This window comes from Amblyomma mixtum, chromosome 2 (genome assembly GCF_055824585.1).
Source record: "Amblyomma mixtum isolate Tamu chromosome 2, ASM5582458v1, whole genome shotgun sequence".
Taxonomy (NCBI): Eukaryota; Metazoa; Arthropoda; class Arachnida; order Ixodida; family Ixodidae; genus Amblyomma; species Amblyomma mixtum.
In genome coordinates, this window is record NC_143013.1 from 11,275,624 (window position 1) to 11,300,106 (window position 24,483).

At 48.1% G+C, this 24,483-nt stretch overlaps 2 protein-coding genes across 6 annotated transcripts; one reads left to right on the forward strand and one right to left on the reverse strand.

The window, feature by feature from the left end:
* The first annotated feature begins 24 nt into the window (after positions 1-24).
* On the forward strand, positions 25-24,022 carry LOC149358404 (uncharacterized). Of its 5 annotated transcripts, none has more exons than XM_089570476.1 (6): positions 25-326; positions 4,748-4,870; positions 8,335-8,391; positions 9,039-9,144; positions 11,586-11,718; positions 23,547-24,022. In XM_089570476.1, the coding sequence occupies exons 1-6, from the start codon at positions 137-139 to the stop codon at positions 23,778-23,780; spliced, it is 843 nt and encodes a 280-aa protein (XP_089426602.1). In that variant the 5' UTR covers positions 25-136; the 3' UTR covers positions 23,781-24,022. The 5 variants fall into 5 exon arrangements, with proteins under 5 accessions (XP_089426602.1, XP_089426605.1, XP_089426600.1 ...); XM_089570474.1 differs by having other exon boundaries at positions 26-326; positions 4,691-4,870; XM_089570479.1 differs by lacking the exon at positions 4,748-4,870.
* Positions 13,569-21,309, reverse strand: LOC149358405 (uncharacterized). Its single transcript, XM_089570480.1, has 3 exons — positions 21,042-21,309; positions 15,924-16,152; positions 13,569-14,952 (listed from the first exon to the last, which is right to left on the reverse strand). The coding sequence occupies exons 1-3, from the start codon at positions 21,043-21,045 to the stop codon at positions 14,685-14,687; spliced, it is 501 nt and encodes a 166-aa protein (XP_089426606.1). The 5' UTR covers positions 21,046-21,309; the 3' UTR covers positions 13,569-14,684.
* Positions 24,023-24,483: the final 461 nt, after the last annotated feature.

The window sequence follows — 24,483 nt, forward strand, 5'->3', positions numbered from 1 at the left end:
GTTCCGCTCTCGCGTCACCGGCAGCTTATCGCACAAGGCTACCGCAGGCGCACATGACCGTACCGCGCCCGTAGACAGAGTCGCTCGGTGGGAAAAAACGCGTCTTCGGCCAACCTGCTCGGACCAAGCATGTGCCATGGCGGGCCCGGCTGGGACGTGGCCGCTGCCGGGACCACTGCACCTTACAGCGCTGCTGCTGCTGCTGCTAACGCCGCTTCTGGCCAGCGGCGTCCGCCATTCTGTACCGAACAACGTTGTCAAGAGGGCGGCGGACATTGTTATCGTTCTTGATGGCGGCGAGCCGGAGAGAACGTACCCGGCGCGAGGTACGAGCGCTCTTCCTTGCGTGCAGTAATTCTGCTTGTCTGTGCATCGCTGTTTGCAGTGGCTTAGACCGATTTTCTTTTTTGCGATTGCGGAGGTGGGCGTCTAAGATGAGTCCAGGATCTTGGAGAGGAGGTGATGGAGAGGAGGAAACAGCTGTTTGACGTGCGGTGCCGATTACGTTTAGAGGCACTGGCTGCTTCTAAACACGGGCCGAAAGCGGTCGTCTGATGTAGAAGTGGTACATCGTAATACAACGCTGCATGAAGTCGTGAAACAGGCAGTGTGGTTCTGAATTATGCTCATAAGATCTGTTATGGAACACGTGTTCCAAGTAATTCCTTTCTCAGATTCTTTCATTTTCGGTCGGAAATTAACATGCGTCATTTCGCGATGAATGCGTAACGGCATATATTTTCTGCACGCACTTTATAAAGAAGAACTGAGGCGTGAATAGAAGGGGTGAAACGCGAACACATATTTTGCCTTATATGTACACTATAACCCATAACATGCCAACGATGCTTGAACAGTCCGCCGCGGTGGCTCAGTGGTTACGGCGCTCGGCTGCTGACCCGAAAGACGCGGGTTTGATCCCGGCCGCGGCATTGGAATTTCGATGGAGGTGAATTTCTAGAGGCCCGTGTGCTGTGCGACGTCAGTGCAGGTTAAAGAACCCCAGACGGTCGAAATTTCCGGAGCCGTTCACTACGGCGTCCCTTATTTGGGACGTTAAACCCCCGTAAGCCGCAACCCATAAACTGATGCTTGAACAGCTGGTAAACAAGCGCCAGACATGACATATATGTACACCCTCTGTCAAAGTCAAACATTTGTCAAACGTTCACTGGACGCACGCAGGACGTCCGGCGGAGGTTTATTACCCAGTGGATCCGCCCTCTGAACGTTAGGACTTCCACGGATGATACAAGAGCCCCACTATTAAGGCTGCATCTTCGAACCGATGCGTAGATCGCGAAATTTACCTACGTCGGAGTAGGTGCTCTATATAAATAGTTCCTGCCAGCTCGACATTGCTTTATGGTTTTTCCTCTTCAACACGCGGTGAGTTCTCATTTTATTAAATGTCAAGTAGCTTTCAGCAGTATCGTGGTTTGAGCGACTGACGGCAATCGGTTGGGAATTCCATCAACAGGATTCCCGGAACGAGATAATGCCGAACTCTGATAAAGCAAAAGAGAAGTCTTTTGTTTGCAGCGATAACTGAAGTGACTTTCGGGACATTCTGGTTATTTTCTCATACCTGCCACAACAAACTTCTTTGGTTTACTAATGCAAGCGAAGACTGCGGAAATCTCGGACTACTGTAACAATAAAATGAACATAAATCGTTCAGTTAATGCCGAAAGCTCAAATATATGCATTTAGCGCCATTACAGAAGTCGCGTAAGACGTGGGGACACTGGCCCACTGCATAGAGAGAGTGCTGGACAGTGTTTAAAAACAAAAGGATAAACGAGAAATGACCAATATTTTAAAACACTTATCAGTTCTCTATAGAGCCAACCCTTTCTGCTGAATGTCCGACATTGTCTGTGTAGAAATTTCCACATTAATCGTGGGAAATGCCGCTGATTTCGTGCGTGTGACCTTCACGCTGTTCGACTTGCAATGCAGCGTACGGTCTATGCATTTCTATCCTCTTTCTTTGAACTGCCTCATAATTATTTAAAACGTCAAATGTTTAAAGAGTCAATCCTTAGCGTTCTGGCTTATGGATGCCCACTCTGGGCTTTGATTAGGGCAGAGAAAGAAACTGCATTCGAGCGAGGAATCCAATTGCGAAATTTTCGGTTACCATTGGTATAGGAGTTGAAAGAATCCACGTGCTCTGTTGCGTAGAGGCTGCGGCATTTCAGGTTATGATTAGTTATGCGTTGCTCGCTCAGCGGCGGCGCGGACTAGGGGTCAGGTATACTTCTTCAGTGTCCTTTGACGTGATTTTAACAGTTTTTTTAGTTAGGCGCCGCGGTGGCTCAGTGGTTATGGTACTCGACGGCTGACCCGAAAGACTACGGTTCGATCCCGGCCGCAGCGGTCACATTTCGATGGAGGCGAAATGCTAGAGGCCCGTGTATTGTGTGATGTCAGAGCACGTTAAAGAACCCCAGGTGGTCGAAACCATCCGGAGCCCTCCACTACGGCGTCCCTCATAACCCGAGTCGCTTTGGGACGTTAAACCAAACGAAACGAAACCAAACTAAACCAAACCAGTTTTCATTTTAAGGTAAATCTTCTTCAGGGTTTTCAAACTCAAGGAAAATATTGACCGGGAAGAACGAAAATGCATTGTAAGCTTCACTAAGTAAATTTCACTTTTTAAATTCTGAGTATTTCTCGCATGAGTTTTTGCCGTAATTACGTTTGATTTGATGTGTACATTATTACTTTGTATGATTTTTCGTTTTCATAGGAATTAGCTGTGCGCTGAAATGAGCGCGCTGATTTTTTTTTTTACTCGGCAACGGGAAAGACAAGCTAGCCTTCAGGACCAACTTTTCACCTCCGGACGTGCATTTAGCGTTTAGCTTTAGGTGTACGTATCTACCAGGTGACTCGAATCCACATATTGACTCGCAGGACGTATTTTTCGTGCTGCGCTGCTGTGGTTTAATTATCGGCGAAGACTACAGACAATATCACAAGCGCGGCCCCCATTGTTGTAGGGTTCGTTTGTGAGAAATACGGCGTCTAGACGAAGCTTCTGGAGACCTCGAGGTCGACGGTAACAAAAGGGAAGTAAGATATGTCGTCTGCACCGAGAAGACAGCAAAAGAATGAGCACCATGATGAAGTGGCACGAACCTTTAGACGTTGCGCACATGAGCATTGGAGATTCAGTTCGGACGTCGAGCACAAGGGCGATCTCATAATAACACTGTAGAGCGACCAAGGAGGATGGCGGTTGCCACCATTCCCTCGGATCAAGGGTGAAACTAGTGAATAATTACATAAAACGGTAGCTAACTCCATGTGATCGCACTATGCACCGCGTGCTGAGATCAACGCAAGGGTGTGAGAAGTTGCTGCTCATACTTCAGAAGGAAGAGTGGCGGATGCCGAACCAGCACTTTTTTTTTTTTTTGCGGGGAACACTGCCCGCTTTATCTATATTGCCTGAAACACACAGAGGTGAACATGCATACTGTGGCCATCGCTGACGCACCTAACGAGACCAGCTCACCTGAGCCTATATATGAAGGAAGCCGATCAGCCACCGAAACAAAGTAGCACAGGGGAATGTTTCTCTTCCTTTATAATTTGTGGGCTTAATCAATGGGATGTTAATAGCGTAATAATTTTAGCGCTGAAAGGTAATTGATTAGCAGTAGAGAAAACAACATGGCGCTGGTGGGATCCGAACCCACGACCTCCGAATTTCTCGTCCGTTCTCTACCAACTGAGCTATGTATAGCGGCGGCTGTCCGATCTTCTGCTTTGGGGGCAGTTATGTTTGTGATAACCGAACCTTGAGAGTGTTCACCAGCGCCACCCTCGTCTATAGCGGCTGACGTTGTACGCCCTGCATTATCGCGAGTGCCACGTAGCAATGTGATCGAACGGAGAGGCGGAAGCTGTGCGAGAACCCTCTTATGCGGTATCAAGAATGCCAGAAACGAGACCCGCGTTAAGCTATTTAGCCTACAAGGAAAGAAAAATGAGGAAGTCGTTATGACATAAATACGAATGAAGCCAACAGTCAGCAAAACCAAGTAGCATAGGGGAATGTTTATCTTTTGTATAATTTGCAGGCTTAATCAATAGGATATTAATAGTGTAATTATTTTATCGCTGAAAGATAATTTTTAGAGAGCAGAAGAAAAACAACCACTTGCCGCCGGTAGGACTCGAACCCTCAACCTTCGAATTTCGCGTCCGGTGCTCTACCAACTGAGCTATACGGCCGGCGGCTGTCCAATCTTTCCAGTTGTATTTATTATTTATGAGAGTTGACAGTAGGTTCTGTACTGCCGCCTAGTTTGAACCCGAAGACAAGCATGGTTTTGAGCAGGCTTTCTAAATTGTACTACTGGACGGCCTGGATGTTCCGTCTTCTGCGATCAGTCTTCGAAAGTTAACAGACAGCATAGATGATTCTGAGCTTTGGTGTCCGTCTGTTTGGGGCATCCTGTGACTGGCAAACGGGTTTGAGTAGTTCAAATGACTGCCTCGATCATGCAACGCAGATGTCCAAAGTTTATTCGGAAAAATCAACAAGAGAGATTTGGTAGCTCTTGAACTTATACAGTTCTGCGATCCTTAAGATTAGAAAGCTCTGGTCTTCGCAGTTTCAACTGTAGGCGACACTTTAAAGAAAAGCCGATTTCCTCTCAATGTCTTGCAGCTGGAAGGCTTAACACGCACCCTCGTAACGCCTTTCCCGACGGTGTTTTGCCGCCAGGCCTGGACCTTCCCTGCACCCACCACGCAAACTGCACACCCTACGCCGTCTGCCGCACCGACACGAAACGGTGCGACTGTGCAAGCGGCTACAAGAGACACGGCAATTTCTGCATGATCATGGGTGAGTTTGTCGCTTCCGGTGCACACACGATTAGGTAGTGCTCGTGAGAGCGAGGTGCCGTTCGTCAACTTACTTTCACTTGCGTTCTTTAACGTGCGTTAATGTGCTTTCATAATTTGGAGTACTTCTTCTTGCGTCCTTTTCCTTTGTACTTTGGAAGGAAAGGCTGCCACGAGGAGCAAATGCATGTCAGTCTTCCGTTGGGGTTCGAGTTTAGGTATATGTCGGCGTAGCCACCTTTTGTGGTCGGACTTTGGCTTATACTATAGCGAAAGTGCGTCTTATAGGGACCGTGCAACGCCTTGAGAGGCGCGTAAAGAGGACGCAGCGCACCGTGTTGGCAGCGCCACGGACGGCGGTGTTCGCGTTCGCTCATGTGCTTGCGTGCAAGCCACTCCTGAGTGTGCGCGTCATATTTCGGCGGAAATAATTGTTTAGGATTTGCGCTTCCTGTTCTTGAGCCCGCAGTGCTAACAAGCTTTCTTTAGCATGTGTTTCGGGGGAACCCAATGCTGGGGGTTGTGCGCGTCTGTTGATCGGTGTCGAATACGCGCCAGTCCCACAAGAACAGAAAATTGGGCTAGTTGGTAGGATTCATACTTGGCAGCGCGAAAAAACAGAACCAAAGCGACTGAGGAGACACAACACAGGCGCTGACTATCAACTGAATTCTTTGTTACAGAAATGAAGCTTTATGGGTGCACAAAACCAGATACGAAAGAAAAGAAAGAAGAGGAAACACTAATCTCACTTCCACACCAGCGATAGCAAGCCACAATCAACTCAAGCCAACATGGCCTAAAAACAGATAACCACTGAAGAAAACAAAAAAGAAAGAAAAACAAGACACAGCACCTTTCAACGACCTGCGGTATTCCGCCAGACGTTGATTAATACATCGGCAAGTCTGGCCGGTGTAGTTCTTGCCAAATGAAAGTGGAACTTGATACAACACCTGCGTCACAGTTTGTAAGCCTCTTTCTGGGGGCTATCGTGCATCCTCTCCTTGCACTGTCACCCATGCTGAAGCCTATTTCGCACAAGCACTGCACACACCACGCAGCTTATTCTTCGCGTTGAAAACAACTTTAACTCCGTGCCGCGCCCCCACTTTTTTCAGGCAAAGTGAAATACCGTGGACGTAAGGTATTCCTACCATACGTTTTCTCGAACTCTCCTCAGACCCCCCCCCCCCCCCCCCCCCCCCCCCGCCTCTAACAGAATCCTTTCAGAGAGCTGAGAAAGCCGCTCCTTAACCACAATTCTGGTCATTCAATATTGGTTAAGGCCGGCATTGCTACTGCTTGCTTGGAAGCATCACTTTCAAAATCCTGTAGCCACAATGTGGAGGCAGGCTTCCTGGGGCAAATGCACAGGCTTAAGGAACCGGTATTTTTTTTAAACTTGCCTGTTTGTGCGAAGTTTTCTTTTAAAAAAACTGCTCCGCCGTGAAAACAGATCTGTTTATACAGAATTTAGAAGAAATTTTTAGATCTCTTGATCTCATCTGTTTTTGGCTCCAGTATCTAGTTGTTTAGAACTGGACCTTCAAAAAACGACAAAAAATTGCGCATATTAGAGGGCCCATATTTTCTGTTGTAACAGACAAAACCCAAGCAGATTTGGTACTTTGTAGATTGTGCATATTTCGTTAAGTCTGCAAATATTCTTTGAGCTGCTGTTTGTAGTCGTTAGTTTTCAGGATCCCCAGTGCCGCCGGGTACCCACCGTGTTTCTATGGGTATAAACTTTCTTCTGGCGTGGTCCTTGACTCACCTTCGGTGAAATGCGTGAAAAACGGGTATTCGACCCCACCTTATGTAAGCGAAAAACAGCTTGTGATATGGTGCTTTTTGGCCGACTGAGCTGTCTTTGCGCTATTAAAATCGACCCATCATTGTCATCATTAGTTTTGGTTGTTCAACGTTCACCGTAACCAAGAACGCGTGAAGGAAAGCACAATGGCACGACAAACTTTGAGCAATGAGAACTAAATAAGTACAAAATACAGCTCAATGAAATTTCGCCGACTTAACGACATTCGTTTCCTGAATTGGAGCAGAAACTATAGAGCATATAATATGCGTCATTTCGTCACTGTTCTGGTCTTCTTTAGAGCGGCTATTCTAACTAACCACAGCTGGAGTCAAGCACCTGCACTGAGGTCAAGAGATTAGCATCTCTTTTAAATGCCGCAGAAGAAGGTCTGTTTTCACCGGGCCAGTTTTTTCAAAAAAAGAAAGCATTGCAAAGACACGCGCCCAACAAATATATCGTTTTATGCACTCCATTATAACTTGCTTACTCCACACGAACCAACGATAATTGGTATTAAGAACGAATGCCATTGAAAACAAAGTACATTGCTCTTTACAATGCTATAAAACTTGTTTCTCTAGCGCAAGCTGGAGTGCCACAGCTATCGCGCAAACATGGCCAAAATCAGTCTGTGGTTGCCACCAGCGGGAACCCCGGCTCGAGGCCCATGTATCGTTCGAGGTTTTCATCCTGTAAATACACGGGCGCTCGTCTGTTGCCCAAGTGAGCGTAGACCTGTAATGGTGAGGCGAGCTTCCACTAAAGCCCCCATTCATTTCTGCGTTAGCTGTATAGAGCGGTATTCACATGGGCGATGGAATCGCTCCCTAAGCTAGGACGACTGTGCACACGTTACGCCTTCCAGAGGCCGCGCGACGACGCGGCTTCATGTCTTGGTCCGGCGGTGCAGACGAGGATTGTTTACTCTGCCGGCACGAATGCTGCCCTTCCCCTGCGCTTTTTTAATGTGAAATAATTAGATGGCTAGGTCGCGTCATCAAAACTTGTCCACACGATTGTGTCGTCCAGTAAAGATAAATGTGCAAAATTTTGAATGTGTTAGATAATGCGTGATGAGATCTTGGTGTGCGAAAAATTTGGTTGAGGAGCTGCAATTAATTATACTCGAAAATTACACTTGGACGTCAAAATAGTCATGGACGTCGATATAGTGCCCAGACGTCAGAACAACCATGGACGTTGACGTCAAAACATCCACGGACGTCGATATAGTATGCGGACGTTTCGCTTTCGCATGGCTCCAATGCGGGTCGCCGCAGTGGTCTCAAAGCTTTTTCTTTTTTACAGGCGCCGCCTAAGCGTCGTTTTTTTTTTTTTTTTTTCGCGTCTGGCAAGTTCGCTGTCCATGTTCTGCGAGGCTCTCACGACGGCGTTCCCTGTTTTAGCCGGTGGATTCGTATGGTACCAATGATGTCCCTCCCCCTCGGCTTCGGCTGCCCGGCTGAATGCGGCGCGGGAGAGGTGTACAGGGGCATAGGCGCGCACCCGTTCACCCGAGTAGACGGAAGAGAAGCTGAGCAGACAGCCCGAGCCCGGACAGGAACAAATAAAAATGTAAAATTAAAATGCATTTCATGCATTGCGTCTTATTTTCAAGGACGCGATTCTTTTGATTTTTTGCACAGTTGACAGCGACGCAGTCCCTGTGAGACGTCCCAAGCATTGGGCACGGAGGCAAAAAGGTGAGTAAAAAGCCGAAGAAGTTAGGAGATCGCGGAGATAACAGCGAGCGGGTTGATACGTACACTGCGTACACACTCTCCATTTACACCCTAACTCTCCTTTTACTTTCCCTTTCCCCATTCCCCAGTTTAGAGTAGCAGGCCAGGGTCACCTACCGCCGGCCGACCTCTCCACCCTTCCGTTCACGAAATTGCTTTCTCTCTCTCACCGCGTGGCGTTTATTATGCACGGTACCTTTGCTGGGTAACTCGCGATGGCGCCACCATCCTGTTGCATGGTCCCTATGGAATACGGGAACACTCAAGTTTTAGTCCTGGACAGGGTTATAGGGAAAGCTTTAAGGAAGTGAAGAGGATGCATTGTCCCTTGTGGCACGCCGACTGATAGGATCATTGGGAGCAGAGGGAACGATGTCATACGGACAGCACAAATCGCTTGGTGTCTCTGCTGTTCTTTTCATCCTGGTGTACTTGGGGGTCCCTGCTTTTTTATGTTTTGGACAGAAAACTCATTTTAAATTCAGAACTAACTCTCAAAGTCGATGGAGTACTCACTCCCTTAAAGTCTGAGCAGACAGCTCTGTATTGAACAGCTACCTTGTGCTGTCCTGAGCTATAGCGTCCGGAACACATCTGACTCTGTACAGGTCACAACAGCCCGGACGCCATCGCCATATACCAGGTGACCCTTGTGGTGGCAGCCGTCTTCATGGTTTTGGTATTCTCAGTTTTTGTCGGCTGCGTCGTCAAGAGGTGAGTCCATATATTCGCCCCCGCATAAGTCGAGCGCGTCTATTCTGGACCGCAAAATCTTCCCAGTGCACAATTTCTGGAAAATTTTGGTGTGTACAGTACACGAAAATATCTTCAAGTGCACAGATTATATTGAACAAAACAATACCCACAGTTCTTCGTGTTTTTCAACCTCTACCTATATGAATTGAACGTGAGTTTCTATTTGCTTAGGAAACTGTAGAACGGGTAACAACTTTGGATTTTAGACTTGGTGGAGCTAACAGATTTCAGCTGAGACAAAAAAAAATATATGAGTTTGCGGTGACCACTTGTAACCTTCCAGTCACGGATAAGGAACAGCGGTTATTTTCGGCATTCCAGCTCTCACGCGCCAGATAGGTGTGAGGTAACTTTAGTCTCGTGCGGGATTTCGCTAAACACGTATCAGGCAAGCATATTTCCCGACCCGAGGTGTTTATCAATTCGATCATGCTGCTAAGTCTGGTCTAGCCCTTCAGTTCTTTTCTCTCCTGGACTTCGTTCAAAATCTCTTGATCTCTTTTTCTCACGGCGCGGCCCAGGTGTCCACCCAAGAAAGACAGTACCGCGCCTTTTCCTTCTTAATAACCTCCTCTCTTCTCTCTCTAGCGATTTGGTAATTTCATGGTTAGCCCATTTTGTTGTATCAAATGTAGAAACGTAGAATGACCAGGACCGGGCACGTATCCAAGGGGACCCACTTCCCCCTCCCCCCCCACTCCATTATCTTGTCAGTGTTGTTGGACATGCACATGCCAGCACCCTTCCTCCCCATGCACAAGAAATTACCTTGGGCTCACCCCAAAAATAAAAAAATCTTTCTTTTCACTACCAGTGCCTTCAAATGTTACGTTGACACGCCCATCTTCCTCAATTTTTCCAAAACTGCAGCTTTCACGGTTGCTGACCATAACTACTCACAACCCCTTCCAAGCCCTTGTAAGGTAACCAGGAATTTACATATACCCCCCCACCTCCAAAGCTGGTATTAACGCGACAGTGTTAAGGAGTGCGTGTCGCAGAAAAGCTGGCGTCGTTGTCGGCGTCGTTCAGCGTGAGCGAAAAATCCACAAAAAATACCCAGAGAAGCAACCTAGGCGGCAGGTGGGCCACCTAGGTCACGTGACCTTCTGACGTCATCACAGGCTGTCCATTAGATTGTGAGCAAACTGACCACCGTGGCAGGTGATAGTTAAATTAATGATTGGTCGCGAGAGGTTGCTCGGGAAAAGCAACCCATGGGTCGCTCAAGGCCTAGTGGTGGCAGCACCTGCCATCCCAGGGCAGGGGCGCATCGCTCAACCGCTGCACCACTGCTCCAGGAGTGGTACGAGGCCTTCCAGAGAACTGTGAGTGTTAATGGCCAATGCCGCATATATGAAAATTAACCAATGAACCCTATCGCGTCATACTAGTTAAGGCAGAGCTTAGGTGTCCCCTCCAATGTTTGGTTCAACCAGACTAAATATCAGCAAGAAGGGGTCACACTTTCAAAGTAAAGGAAATGAAATGCCGAACAGATTTACTAAAAATGTCGTTCTTTCTGAAAATAATAAATGAATATAATAGGTTGCCCCTAGAATTCGTGTCCACATGTGACGAATCTTTTTCCTCATTGCTGTGATATTTATGCGTTTATTTGTTGGTACACTGGACTGCGTTCAAATAATCTGCGTTGCATTTTCTAGGTCTTGTTGTTTTTTGCCTGCAGCTGTCTTCTACTGCTTATGGTGTAATTCCGCCCCTCCTCAACAGTAATGCCAAAAATATGGCGGTGTGGTTAAAGTAGGAAAACAAAGAAACAAACAAATAAGCATACAAACTAACAATAGATAAACAGTAAATAAAGAAATAAATGAACCCTCTCCTGCTCTTATTTTCAGCCAACAAACCCTTTTCCTTTCGTACTTGGGATCTTGCTATGCGGAGAAATGCCCGCTAGCAAGGTGGAGCTGTTAAGACGCTTTTGCAAAATGAACACATGCGCCTTGAACTCGGTGTTTACAGAAGGGTATTTATTGTACCTTTTTCTTATGAAGTCTTTTTCTTGCTGTATTTATTCCAACACCGGTTATGCGACTGTCCGGATTGCGCAGCTAGAATGATTAATTTGTGTATGGCTTATAGATTTGTCACCCGTTAATTGTGTAAAAAGCGGTCACCCTCTGCGCTGTGGGCGAGCGGACAGGTGCATTCCTCTTGAAGGAGTGCACCTTCTTGAAGGAATGACAGGTGCATTCTTGTCGAAGAAATGCGGAGGCTGAACTGTGGAAGCAGAGGAGTGGCTAGTCTCTGCGCTTTATTCAAGGCCGTGCCTCTGCGGTGTGTCTACTAAGCTCAGCATAGGCACACGGCACAGCGCAAAGAACCCTCTTCCCCACGCTTTCTTGCACAATGTGACTACTTTGCGTTGCGCGCAGGACGTGCGAGCGCTCCAGGGACCTGGCTGAGAGGATGCGCGAGCTGTCCATGGACGTGTACACGGTCCCCGCAGAGTTCGAGGGGCTGGAGAGGCCGCCTTCGTACACGGATATCGTAAAAATAGATCACATGGTGAGCTCTGCGTTTTGAACCTTTGCTTGCGTTTATTTTGCTACTCGTGCGCGGGAAACGATTCGTCGGGCTTCGTGCGAAATAATTATTCACATACGAATGCTTAATCGAAGTTCTTGAGAGGAATTGTATTAAAAAAGAAATCACTAGACGGTTATGATACTCGTCAATGCCAATTTTCAGCGCAGCTGTTGAGGTGTTTTCATTTCGCGTTATATTGAGGTGGAAAATTAGAGCGCGACGTGTTTGTGTGTACAGTTCTAGACCACTCTCTATTTTCCGGACGTGCTCGCTCTTGTATTAGTACTTCTCTTCCCGTCCTTGATAGTCATGAAGGAACCCCTGCGATCTGAGAAGTGACAGGGGGTGCGTCCGAGTTGTAAGACCAAAGCCTGATTCTGAAAGACGAGGCCCGTACATCTGTTTTGGGAGGGCGTCACGGCAGTGGGAGGAGTTACAGTGGAGATGAAGGGGAAAACTGGATACTTTTGCCGGCGACGCGGCGCCTCTGGTCGAGCGGTGCGTTTAGCAGCCGGTGGCAGACGAAACACTTGTAGTGGCTGGATAGCTAATTGTGTGGAAAGAACTGCATGCAATTATTAGTGCACGCTAAAGAACCCCAGGTGTTTGAAATTTCCGGAGCCCTTCACTACGGCGTCCCAAATAGCCTGAGTCGTTTTGGGACGTTAAACCCCATAAACTAACCAATGAGGCTATACTTTCTTTCTATACCGGCTGTCATTCTAGCCGCCACCCAGAACCGGTTAGCAGAGAGCGTGCACACTGCTTTGTCGTCGTCGTTGGTCGAGGAGCTGGTCATGCACGCCATGCATGCCGATTGGCGGGCGCCATATCGCCTTCCTTCCAGGCTAACCACCCGTAACCATCTCGTTACAACGGCCTGCAACATTGAAGCTAAGCTCTAGGAACGGGCGCTTAACAGCTGCGTTTTGAAAATAATAACTGCTATACGTAAGGCAAAGTCCAACCTCGTTATAAAAACGGTTTGTGACGAAATAATAGACATAACGAAGGAATGACGATTCCCCTTGGAAGGTCGGTCAACACGCGCTATAACGAAGCTACGGCTGTAGCGAAGTAATCGCCGGACCCCTTCAACTTCGTTATAGCGAGATTCATCTGTAGTACTGCTTTAAAGGACCTGAGAAAGTGAAGCGTCTACGTTGAACATATAAGTTTCGCCTCAAACGTTCAGTTTTGCTCGTTTGATCTCGTCTGGCTATGTAGTGTGCATCCGCGTGTTATCGTGTAGCTGGGCTCATACGCCGTGCAGAATTTTCTCGCCCTTTAAAACAACATTAATTCAGTCCTGAGCTACCTCAGTGTTTGCTACCCCCCCCCCCCCCCTCCGAAAAAAAAAACAGCAACAGAAACGAATGCGAAAAGCATAAAGTGCCAACCACTGGATCACACTAAGGGAGGAACGACCGCTTGTACAATTATGGACAAAAGTTTACGTGATGCGCGATCGCGGAAAAATATTTGTTCTTACAGGCTCAAAAGAAGCAGGTAAATGCAACACACGAAGTGTAAAGGGAAATGAGTACCCCATCTACTGTAACGAATACCAGCTGACTGCATTGCTAGCGAACAATTTTTTTTCTTCTCCGATTCGCTGCTAGCCAACTTTCTTCCAGAACAGTACGTAGCACTAGACTATGCGAGATGGACGGGTGTGGCTTGATCAGCCTGAGTGGCATCGGACAATTGCAGTATCATTTATTTTATGAAAGATTTCGGTCCAAATCATGGAAAAATACAGGAGTGGAAAGTACACAGGTAATAAATGTAGCAAGACGGGTACAACGGAAGGAAAACAGTAAACTAGGTTTGGCTAATATTCAGTTGTCTTTATTCAGTGCCCATCTTGCCATGTGCAGTACTTTTACCGAATGCGATGTTTAAGGTCCAATGAATGATTCGCAATAATTGTCTCTTCATATGGGCTGAAAGGCCTTCCCTGTCAATCACACATCCTATTCTTTTCGCGGGAATCATAACGTATGTATATTTTAACTCCGTCTCATCAAAAGATAGGGCTGTATTTCCCTGTACATGAGGCTCAAGTGTAGTCTGGTGTCTGATGCTTTCAGAGGGAACTGCTGCGCGGTTTTTATGTCGGATATTTCGGCTAAGCCCATACGCTTCGAGAAGCGGCATTTAATGCAGGTCTCAGTATGCGCTATAACTAGTAGCGGGCCAGCACTGTATCCGTATATATTAGTGCCAAATGTTGGAGTGAAACAGTCCGACGAAGACCATTAGACATGTTCTCAATTTACGACGATAATTATGTTAGTAAGATATTCCTCAGCAGCAATATACTTGATTATACTGCTGCTTTGAAGTCAAACAGCGTACCATCTTCTAGGGGAAGTGGGGGGGGGGGGGGGGGGGTGAGGGGGGGTGAGGGGGTGGGGGGGTGGAAGGGGGATTAAGCCACAAGGATGAACTAAATTAGGATGATTGTAGTATCGTCCGTTTGACGAAACAAAAACCCAAAGACCTGCATTTTGAACCAGGCACATACAGTCACCATGAAGAAGGTCGTGCGAATGTCCTTTCTATTGTTGTTGTTTGGTTGGAATGTAAACATTGCACGTTGCTTTCTTCTAGCATGCTGTTTGGCGTTCCTGTGCATTTCTGAAAATGGAGGGTACTTACATCTCTGGAGGGCATACGCAAAATTTTCACCTCACATTTCTCGTTAGCGTGCACTGGGATCCATTGCGACGGCAAAACCCTAATGAGTGATAGTGGCACCGGGTTACGTGTCGGGTCCGTTCATTGTCATTCATTTGATTAAGGTCGCGTGAAGTTTGGATGGGGAATACAAGGAGTGAGCATCGCGATCTGAGCTTTGTCTGTCTCGCGACCGGCCGCTGCGAACACCTTCACAAACACCGCGAAGAACACACCGCTAACAGGGTGACCTTCATCTTCTGCTAAGACTTGGTTCTCGCCTTCTCGAAGGCCATGCATTTGCCGGACCTAGGGTCGTAGCTGCAGCCCACTTTCTGGAGGTACAGGCTGGCACAATCCTTCTGTTCCCGGCCGTCCTGGCGCGCTGTGGCCTCCTGGGCCTTCTGTTCCGGCGTCCGGCCGGGCTTGGACAGGTCCTGGCAGTTGCCGATCATGGCGTTCACCTCCAACGACCGCCTCGATTTCCGGCACCAGCGCAGTGCGTTGTAGTTTGCTCGGCAGTGGAAGTAGCTGGAAAACACGCCAATTATATAATAACTATAATAATAACAGTTAAAACTGTTGCAGACGAAAATATCAAGGACCTCTGGCAGTGATCTGCATCTACTGCTGTTCCACATCAGCCGCGACTGCCTTATATTTTAGAGTTGTGCAACCTTACCTTACCTCTTCGCCAATTCCGGCGCACTTCATCTGCTTCCTCTATATTTCAGCTGGAGTATGATCAGCTCTTTCGGTTGTCTCTCAACGTACATACCTATTTTTTTCGTTTCCATGACCGTCTGTGCTGTCATCGATTTCGCTTAAGGCTCTTTCGTAAGCCACTTAGTTACGGCCTACTTGTGGTTACGGGCGGAGCAAGTTTGATGTGGTCTTTTATATTTAAGGGTAGCTGCTGTTCATCGCTTGGGAGTGCCTGCCATATGACTAAAACCGTGTAATCAACATCTGGCGTATATCCAAACTTTAGGACGTGAGTAACCTGTTGAGCCGATTAGCATTCTATCATTAAAGGGTACGATTTTGAACTCGAAATTCTACGCTAGGATTCCGCCTGACGTATCATTGATTAAAAATAGAATATCCGCAGATCTTAGAGAACGGATCCTAGGGCACCAATGACGGGACGACGTAGGACTTGTTGCATGTGGTGCGTTCCGGGCAATGCTTGCTTGCAATATGTCATATGCGTCTGTCTCGTCCTTGTTTCGCTGGTCTCTGATGCACGCCACTGCTCACCCTACAGTTGTGCGGTTTCTAAAAGGAGAGTAGTGTCATATTTGCCCTCTAGTACATTCACTGCTCCGAGATAGAGGAACTGCGATCGAGTTCTGAGCTTTAATCTTAAATGAAACTATAGGGAGAAATAGGAAACATCTAGCAACGACAACAGGCCTACAGTAATTGCCTGCCTGATCGTCTCAGCTCGCACCAGGTGCTGGTCAAACCTGGGCCCCGCAGCGATGCCTCAGGGTACTCACAGGTCGCAGTTGGGGCACTCCAGGTTGAGCATGGTCCGGTAGGTGGCGTACATGATGAGCGTCACACAAGCCCCGTCCAAAGAGAGCAGCAGCCAGGAACGGTTGTCCACGCAGCGTATGAAAGTGCTCCAGTTGAATTTGCGTCGCCGAGGCACGGACGACGCGTCGTGGCACACGAGCAGCACGGCCAGCAGCAGGGCGCGCCAGCTTGGCCCGCGTTGGGGGCACCCTGCACATACCACCGGAGGGGATGAGTTCGAACGCGCCATGTGCTCACGCGATCTGGCCCCTGCTACGGTGCGTGAATGCTCATACAAGGTCCTTCGCCAAGAGCCCCGAAGTTAAAATATCGGTATGGACATCGTAGAGCGGCACGGGATTGCTAAGGAACACCTCCCGCCGTGGCCCAGCGCCTATGGCGTTCAGCTGCTGAAGACAAGGTGGCGGGTTCCATTCCGGTCGTTATGACCACTACACTGCACTAGAGGCGAGATTCAAAGGCGTCCGTGTGCTGTGTCCATGAAGTCTGCCTTAAGTATACTATAGTTCTTATTTAGTAATGCGGAGCCTAGTTAGCAATGTGGCGTGAGTCTAGGGCAGTGTTCTCTTTTAAAATCAATCAATCAATCAATCAATCAATCAATCAATCAATCAATCAATCAATCAATCAATCAATCAATCAATCAATCAATCAATCAATCAATCAATCAATCAATCAATCAATCAATCAATCAATTTACTAATCAAGCGAATAATGTAACAGCCAATACTTATCCGATTAATCAATTATAAGGAAATGAACGAAGTGATGACCCCACCGTCTTTAACTTGCTGGCACTCAAGTGGAAGCTATAGCCTGTCACGGGCGCGTTCATGCCCATGGGCAGCACCCATGCGCGGCGTATTCCCCCGCGACAAGGCTTCGTCCGGCATAAGAGGCCAAGCAGCTTGGTTGAAAGCTTGACAGCTTGGTGATGGCCGAGCAGTGAAAAGCGCGGCCTACAATAGGGTTCCTGGTCTACACACAACTTGTCGGCCGGTTCTCGAAATCCTCAGTACGTTTCGTATAGCATCCACTGTGATGCAACAGTTTGTGGGATGAAACATATGAATTGGGTTTATTGCTGCTCGAGTATGATACACATGCATGCAAAAGACCTACGAAAAATATCAGAAGAAATGTAACGTGGGAACAACCAGTGATCATTTTTCATTAATGCGCACGTGTTAAAACAGTGCCGTGTTGTTCAGCTGCGTGCAGACTCTCCTGTTGGCTGGGCGTAGTCGTGGCTTGTCAGCAAGCAGCCACCTGCATATGGGTGACTCACACGGGACCATCCTACGTCACTCGTAAAAAACAGATGGCGACGCTCCCGCCCTCTTACTGCTTGGCGCTGAGCCGGCGCTTTGTGCTTTGCCCCGCTGTTGCACAATGAACCTCCCAGCGCAACCGAGTTCGCATTAGGGAATGCCAGCTCCCAATTTAGCTTCTACGGTTAAGCGCGAAGTTCCGCTTCTAAACAAACTTCTCTGCTCTACTCTGTTGTCTTAATGCCTGTGCTCACTGCATTTATTCGCCTGAAGTTCGACTTCATCATCATCATCATCATCATCAGCCTGACTACGCCCAATGTAGGGCAAATATCCCTCCCATGTCTCTCCAATTAACCCTGTACTTTGCCATCTACGGCCACCGTATCCCCGCAAACATCTTTATCTCATCCGCCCACCTAGCTTCCTGCCGGCCCCTGCTACGCTTGCCTCCTCTTGGAATCCACTCTGTTACCCTTAAGGACCAGCGGTTATCTTGCCTTCGCATAACATGCCCTGTTTGTTCCATCACTCACTCAGCCCGCTTCCGGTCTCTTAGCGTTACACCTATCATTTTCCTTTCCATAGCTCGCTGTGTTCTACTTCACTTAAGCTGAACCCTTTTCGTTAGCCTCCATATTTCTGTCCCGTTGGTGAGTACCGGTAAGATACAGCTGTTATACACTTTTCTCTTGAGGCATATTGTTAAACTGCCATTCATGATCTGCGAGAACCTATGTCGACTTGTAAGTTCTCCAAAACCTAGCTCTTCATACCGGGGGAAGGAGGAGGCAGGGTTGTCGATCAAATTGCGAATCACGTACGGACAAGGCGAACCGCGAAAACAAAAGCAAAAAAGGGGGGTAGAGGATGAAGCCAGCGATGCTTCTGTCGAAAGCCTCGCCTTCCGGCTGCCTTCGAACTTTCGCAAAATACGGTTGTTGCTACCACCTTTGCAACCCTATTGTTTCACACAGTCCTTATTTTTCAAGAGAGGCGCGAAGGACTCGCAGATAAGGCTTATACGAAAGCAAGCACCGGACCCCGCCGCGCCGGCACCGCGCTAACCGTGGCCCTTCTCCCAGTCGCTTAGCAGCGCGGTGAGTCCTACCTGCCGAACGTCGCTAACCGAGGCCCCGGACTAGGGGTACCACCTGGGAGGGACATATACAGGGTGTTTCACTTAAGAGGTTATGCAATTTTTAAAATGAGGCTTTTTGAGTTACAAAATCGCTTTTTTTTTCAGAATAGCATTAACAGCGCGGTAAAGGACATCAGAATACAGCTAAGACGTGCTAACTAGCAGGCTCATTAAACAATACTGAATAGTTAACTTTTTGACTATTACTGTTATGCTCCTTAATTACTGAGAGCAGTGTTGCCCACCGTAAGTAATACCCATATCATTTTTTAGAATTTCGAAAACGCCGCTACCCTCGGTGCGCTGCGCCTCAGCGAATTTTGGCTGTTTCGACGTGTTACGTGCACTGGGGAGGTTGCTTTGTCTGCAAGCTTCTCGAAAGCGCATGTATTTGGGCATGATGTTGCCAGAATTTGCTGAGACACACCGCTGAGGATAACCGTGTTTTCGAAGTTCTAAAAACTGATATGGATATTACTCACCGTGGGCTACACGCTTCTCAGTAATCAAGGAGCCTAGCAGTAATAGGTAAAAAGTTAACTATTCAACATTAGTTAACCAGCCTGCTAGTTAGCATGTCTTAGCTGTATTATCATACGTTATGCCTCTGACAGTGCTATGCCGAAAAAAGCGCTCTTCTAACTCAAAACCATATTTTCAAATTTTTTCTTGAAGTAACGGGTGAAATACCGTGCATATCTGCGATGAAATTGTTTATGCCCCCTGCTTTCTCGGCAGAATTTAAGCGAACCGTCGTCTTACGCATGGGGGGGGGGGCCGAAAAATTGCGCTGTTGCAGGTTAGTTCAGATTTGCATAACTTGGGGCTTATGCAAATCCAGGCCACGAGGGCTACGTTTCGATGGAGACGAAACTCAGAAGATGGCTGTGTGCTTGGCTATGTCATCATCATCATCATCATCAGCCTGACTACACCCACTGCAGGGGAAAGGCCTCTCCCATGTCTCTCCAATTAACCCTGTCCTTTGTCAGTTGCCGCCACTGTATCCCCGCAAACTTCTTAATCTCATCCGCCCACCTAACTGTCTGCCGCCCCCTGCTACGCTTGCCTTCTCTTGGAATACACTCCGTTACCCTCAAGGACCAGCGGTTATCTTGCCTTCGCATTACATGCCCTGCCCAAACCCACTTCTTCCTCTTGATTTCAACTAGGATGTCATTAACCCGCGTTTGTTCCCTCACCCACTCCGCCCTCTTCCGGTCTCTTAACGTTACACCTATCATTTTCCTTTCCATAGCTCGCTGCGTTGTCCTTAACTTAAGCTGAACCCTCTTTGTTAGCCTCCACGTTTCTGCCCCATAGGTGAGTACCGGTAGGATACAGCTGCACATTAAAGACCTCACGTGGTCGAAATCAGCCCGGAGCCTTTCATTAGGGCGCTTCGTTCTATCTTCTTTCACTCCTTTCTCCATGCCTTCCCTCACGCGCGCCACCTGGATGACACTGTTATCGGTGGACGCGAGAGTTTTCGTTTTGAACATACTACGATGACGGCGACACCGTTTGCCTTTGGAAAGTCAGCCATCGCTGTGGAAGTGCAGGACCAGGAGGAGAAGTTTACGGGACGGGGGTGTGCGGCAGAAAAATTATTTTAGCGCGGTATTATTTTAGCATACAGGTTTGAGGGGACGTGCATGTTCCATTCGCTCGTATCGATGCCAGGTGACTGAGCCGCGATGAAGCACTTCAGTAGATTAGCAGTAATTAGCGTTAGCCTGGAAATATAGCTGATGGCGTTAAAGAAAAATTACAGGTTCAAGATTTGCCTCGCCTGCATGGAAGATTATATCCTGTCTTCCGGCTTATTCGCCCTCCCGCGACCGTAAACAACACCCAGCCGCCATATTGAGAACCCTGCAATACATCAGTCCATCTGTACACTTGTGCACACGGTCTGACAAAATGAATATGAACAGAGAACAACGTCGAGGCAGTGATAACGTAGCTGACATCAAGATAATGAAATGGAGTAGGCGGGGGCTTGCAGTTCGTTGAAGGGGTAAACGTTGGTCTTTTAGTGTAACAGAGTGGATTCCAGGGGAGGCAAAATATAGCTGGGGCCGACTGAGAGTCAGGTGAGAAGATAAGATTAGGGAAGATTTGCGTGTGTAAGGTGGCAATGGCTGGCACAGGATGCGTTGGAAGGAGCCTTTATATTCTACTAGACGTAACCGGACTGTTGCTGACGATGCCGCTGATAATGGCGGTACAGGTGTAACTATAGGATTGTGGGTAGGCTACCTTCGAGCTTTATGTAAGAACTGAATGTGTGTGAGCCGAGTGTCAGGTGTCTAGTGGGACTACCAGGCCGTGTTTGCGTGACTGGCGTTTGCTTACTTTATTGCTCGGCAAGCAGGTAAACGATTCTGGCAAAAACGAATCACGAATTGTTGTACGCATACCGGCAGTGCTGTTTTCACTCGCAAACACAACCCGTCAAAGATGACGGTTTTATCAGTCGCATGCAGATTGCTCAAGGACATCAGGGATGCGTGTTCCGTCGAGCAAATCTTCCAGTGACGGCAGTGTGTACACTACTGGACATCTCGTCCAGGGCCGCGGAATGAGAAGAATACTTGAAACGAAATTCGGTTACCGACCCGCAAGAAGTGCGTATCGCCGTGGTTATCCGAACACGTACTTACCCATGCTATACAAGATGTGTGCTGTATCCAGCTGCTAACTCGTCTGCAGCGCTTGTAGCCTGCGGTGTTGGCCAAGCGCTGGGCTGCCTGCCTGCTGTCGGTCAGTGACGCATGCGCTGTCGGCGAAGCGCTCCGATCTATTCATAGCCGCACAATGCAAGGATGCGGACCTCAGGTGGCTGTCGTCTGTCTGTCTTGGCTGCCTTTGAGTGATGGCCGGCCCACCGCTGGTCAGCAGGAGCTTTCTTAAGCTGGGCTCTGAACCTGATATTACCTCCCTCCTCCCGCCCCTCCACCGGCCCATTTTTTTCTTAGTTCCTTTGGCAGGCTACCTGGCTTCGCCTTTTATATGCAACAATTCTTGACTCAATTTTTAGGCGCCATACACCACTTTAGGCCATTCCATCTGACATACACCCTTCTGACACACTATAATCATGCACATACTCACTAATCTTAGGCCCTGTACACCCGGTGTTGATTTTAAAGTATGCCATATTTTAGCCTGTGCCGACCAATAAACCCTGCGTCTGGCGCTCTTTGGCCTTAGGCGCCCTTGCGCCAAAAAAAAAAAAAAAAAAACCTAGCATCATCAGTTTCATTGGTGCCAGCTTCTACCCTGCAATTCAAATGGTTACACTGTACTTAACGGGCACTTGCCAAATGTCATTTTGCTGTTTTCTTTAATACCGATGAGTACCTCTAACCTATTTTATCATGCACATTACCTTCCCTTTCAAACATTTGTGAGTCAGATCTCTTTGATATACCTCTCCTTGTACGTGTCAATATATTTGCTTATTAATACAACTATAGTTGACATCCCATTGTCAGCGTTCCACAAAGTAGTTTGTAATTCCACGTTATGTCCTGCAAATTTATGTGTACCGCAGTGATGTGCCCTCCGTTGACAAATAAATGTGTCATGATCGCCCTGTCAAGCTACAGAAGGACAACTTTTCCCGGGAATTCTCTATAGTTGTATTGATCGTACAAGGTGCCGAGTAAGCTGAAATATTCAAAACAATTGAATTGAATCGACCCTCAAGGCAGGAAGGTAATAGAAGAATGGAAAATTTCGAGCGAATATATTGTGAAAAGCAACAAGCTTCTGGCCTACTTGCTGTTGCGAGAGATGTCCTGCAAAGCCTGTTGACAGGCGAAGTCAGTGAAAGTAGAACAGATAACAATATGCATGCCGCAGCTCTCCATTGTCAGATTTTGTTGCTATGCGTTCGCGTCACGCGTTACGATAGACAAGAGCACCGACTTGAACGCGCCGCCGTGCATTCGATACGTGCGATAATGCCACGCCGGTGTCATGTGCTCAAAGTTTCTTCGTGTTTCCTCCTCCTGCTACCTCTCGCACGCTGTTTTCCTTTCATCGGTATCCTCCTCGCAAAACGATGGGCGGATGAATTTTACTGGCACCTCCTTTGAATCGAGGTGGTGACTTGCGCCACCTCGCGTAGTAAATTTAAGTGGCGAGTTTATTTTTTTTTTTGTACTTCTTATACTTTCACTCCCATTCTGGTTCTTTGCCATCAAAAAAGGGGTGTGGTAAATAAAGTCTGCGGCATGACTTCGGTAATTATGTTTTCGACTTCAACTACTGTAGATTCCCCGAAGCGCTACCTCACGTCGCATCATGCTTGCCGAAATTCCCTCTACAACCCAGGCGCCACAGTTGGCGAACCTGGCTGCCTTCTCTTATTGCTGATTCTAGAGCTCAAAACGAGAGAGCAAAGCGCGGATGACGCATGCACAACAACACATAACAGACAAACAGGCACCCAAACTGTGATACACCGATAGACAGCCACGCTGCTTCAAGGGTGAATAAACTGCGCAAAGCACAACGACAAAAGGACAGAAACAGTGATGAGCGCCCGGGTGCGTCTTTCACTGTTTCTGTTCTTTTCTCGTTTGGCCTTGTACTGTATAGTATATTCACCGTGCAGAACCAACTAGCCTGTCAACTCGCTCTTGTAAGCTGCTTGCAGCTCCAGGACGTCGCCGACGTGCTGGGTCAACAGCGGTGGACTTTTGGTAGCGTCGTGCATATGCCGTCGGACAAGACAGCGAATTACGTATGAAAATAAAATGGTAGGCATAGCATGAAGGAGATCATGGTGGAGAGCGTGAGCAGAAAGAGAGCACGGTGGGCTGGGGTACAAACGCCAGTTAGGCATCCTAAGTGAAATCAAGACGTACAAATGAACATGAGCTGGGTGCGTAATGCGCTGAACAGATAACTCATGACTGTTTAGGGTTACGGAGTGGATCTCAAGAGACGGTAAACATAGCAGAGGTCGGAAGGTAATCAGATGGGTAGATGAGATTCGGAAGATTTCAAGGATAAATTGAGAGCAGCTGGTTTAGGTCAGAGCCGATTGGAAGGCATTGAGAAAGGCCTTCGGGCTACAGTGGACGAAGCTGACCCGATAATGATGACGATGACCGTATGTGTGGTGGTAATAACTGTGTGTGTGCGACCATGCGCAGGTCTACGGCGTGCCCCCACCCGAGTACTCGGCGGCCAATGCGCCGCCGGAGCCTCAAGAGGAGCCGCCGCCGCCGCTGCCGCCACCTCGCATGCTGACCCTGTCCTCGGTGGTCCGTCAAGCCGCGTCTCGAAGAAGGGCGCCGCCTCCTCCTGTGCCGGTGCACACGCCCAGCAGCAGGCCCGCCGAAGCCGCGCCCAGTGTCACCGTCGAAGGCGGCGAGAGTACTAGCTGAATTCCGCCTAGTCGGGCCGCCTGCCTTGGGGTGGCTTTTCTTCTCAGTTTCCATAGACGTGTGTGTGTGTGTGTGTGTGTGTGGCCTAACTCTGCGGCGACCGTGTACAGCGACACTGCTGAAGACATTAGCCGACAGCCTGAGCTCGTTGTGCCCTTTTAGTGGCCTCCTTGGAGGGAAGTCAGGCCGGCTGCTATTGTAAATAAGCGACTAAATAAATGCGACAACAATGGTTTTGTGTTCAGACAGCGTGTACGTGTCTCTTGATGTGTGTGTCTCTTTTTAGAGGACATTGAACCATGCCGAGGCTACGTTGATGTGCCGCTCCCACACCCCCTTTATTCACTTTATACGTGCGGTTCACGTTATTCACTAGTGTAAGGGGCGATGCTCATACGTCCTCACTACCACGGATTTCTCAGCAGGTAATAACACATTTGGGATGCTCCTCTGTGTGCCAACAAGTGTCGTAAATTTTACTGCCGATTTTTCGGTGCTGGTACAGATATTCCACACCACATACCAAAGCCTATACAACTATGCCGTGGTGTCTTTCCGTTGGGCATGTTCAGTACTTACAGGGCGTATGTTCTCTGATAAAGTCTGCGATCGTTGTGTTCCTGCCTGTGTGTGCAAGTTAAATGTCTGTATGTTAGTGCTCTGTGCTTACGTCTAGTCTCTTCGGTCCCTTGATGCTTGTCTC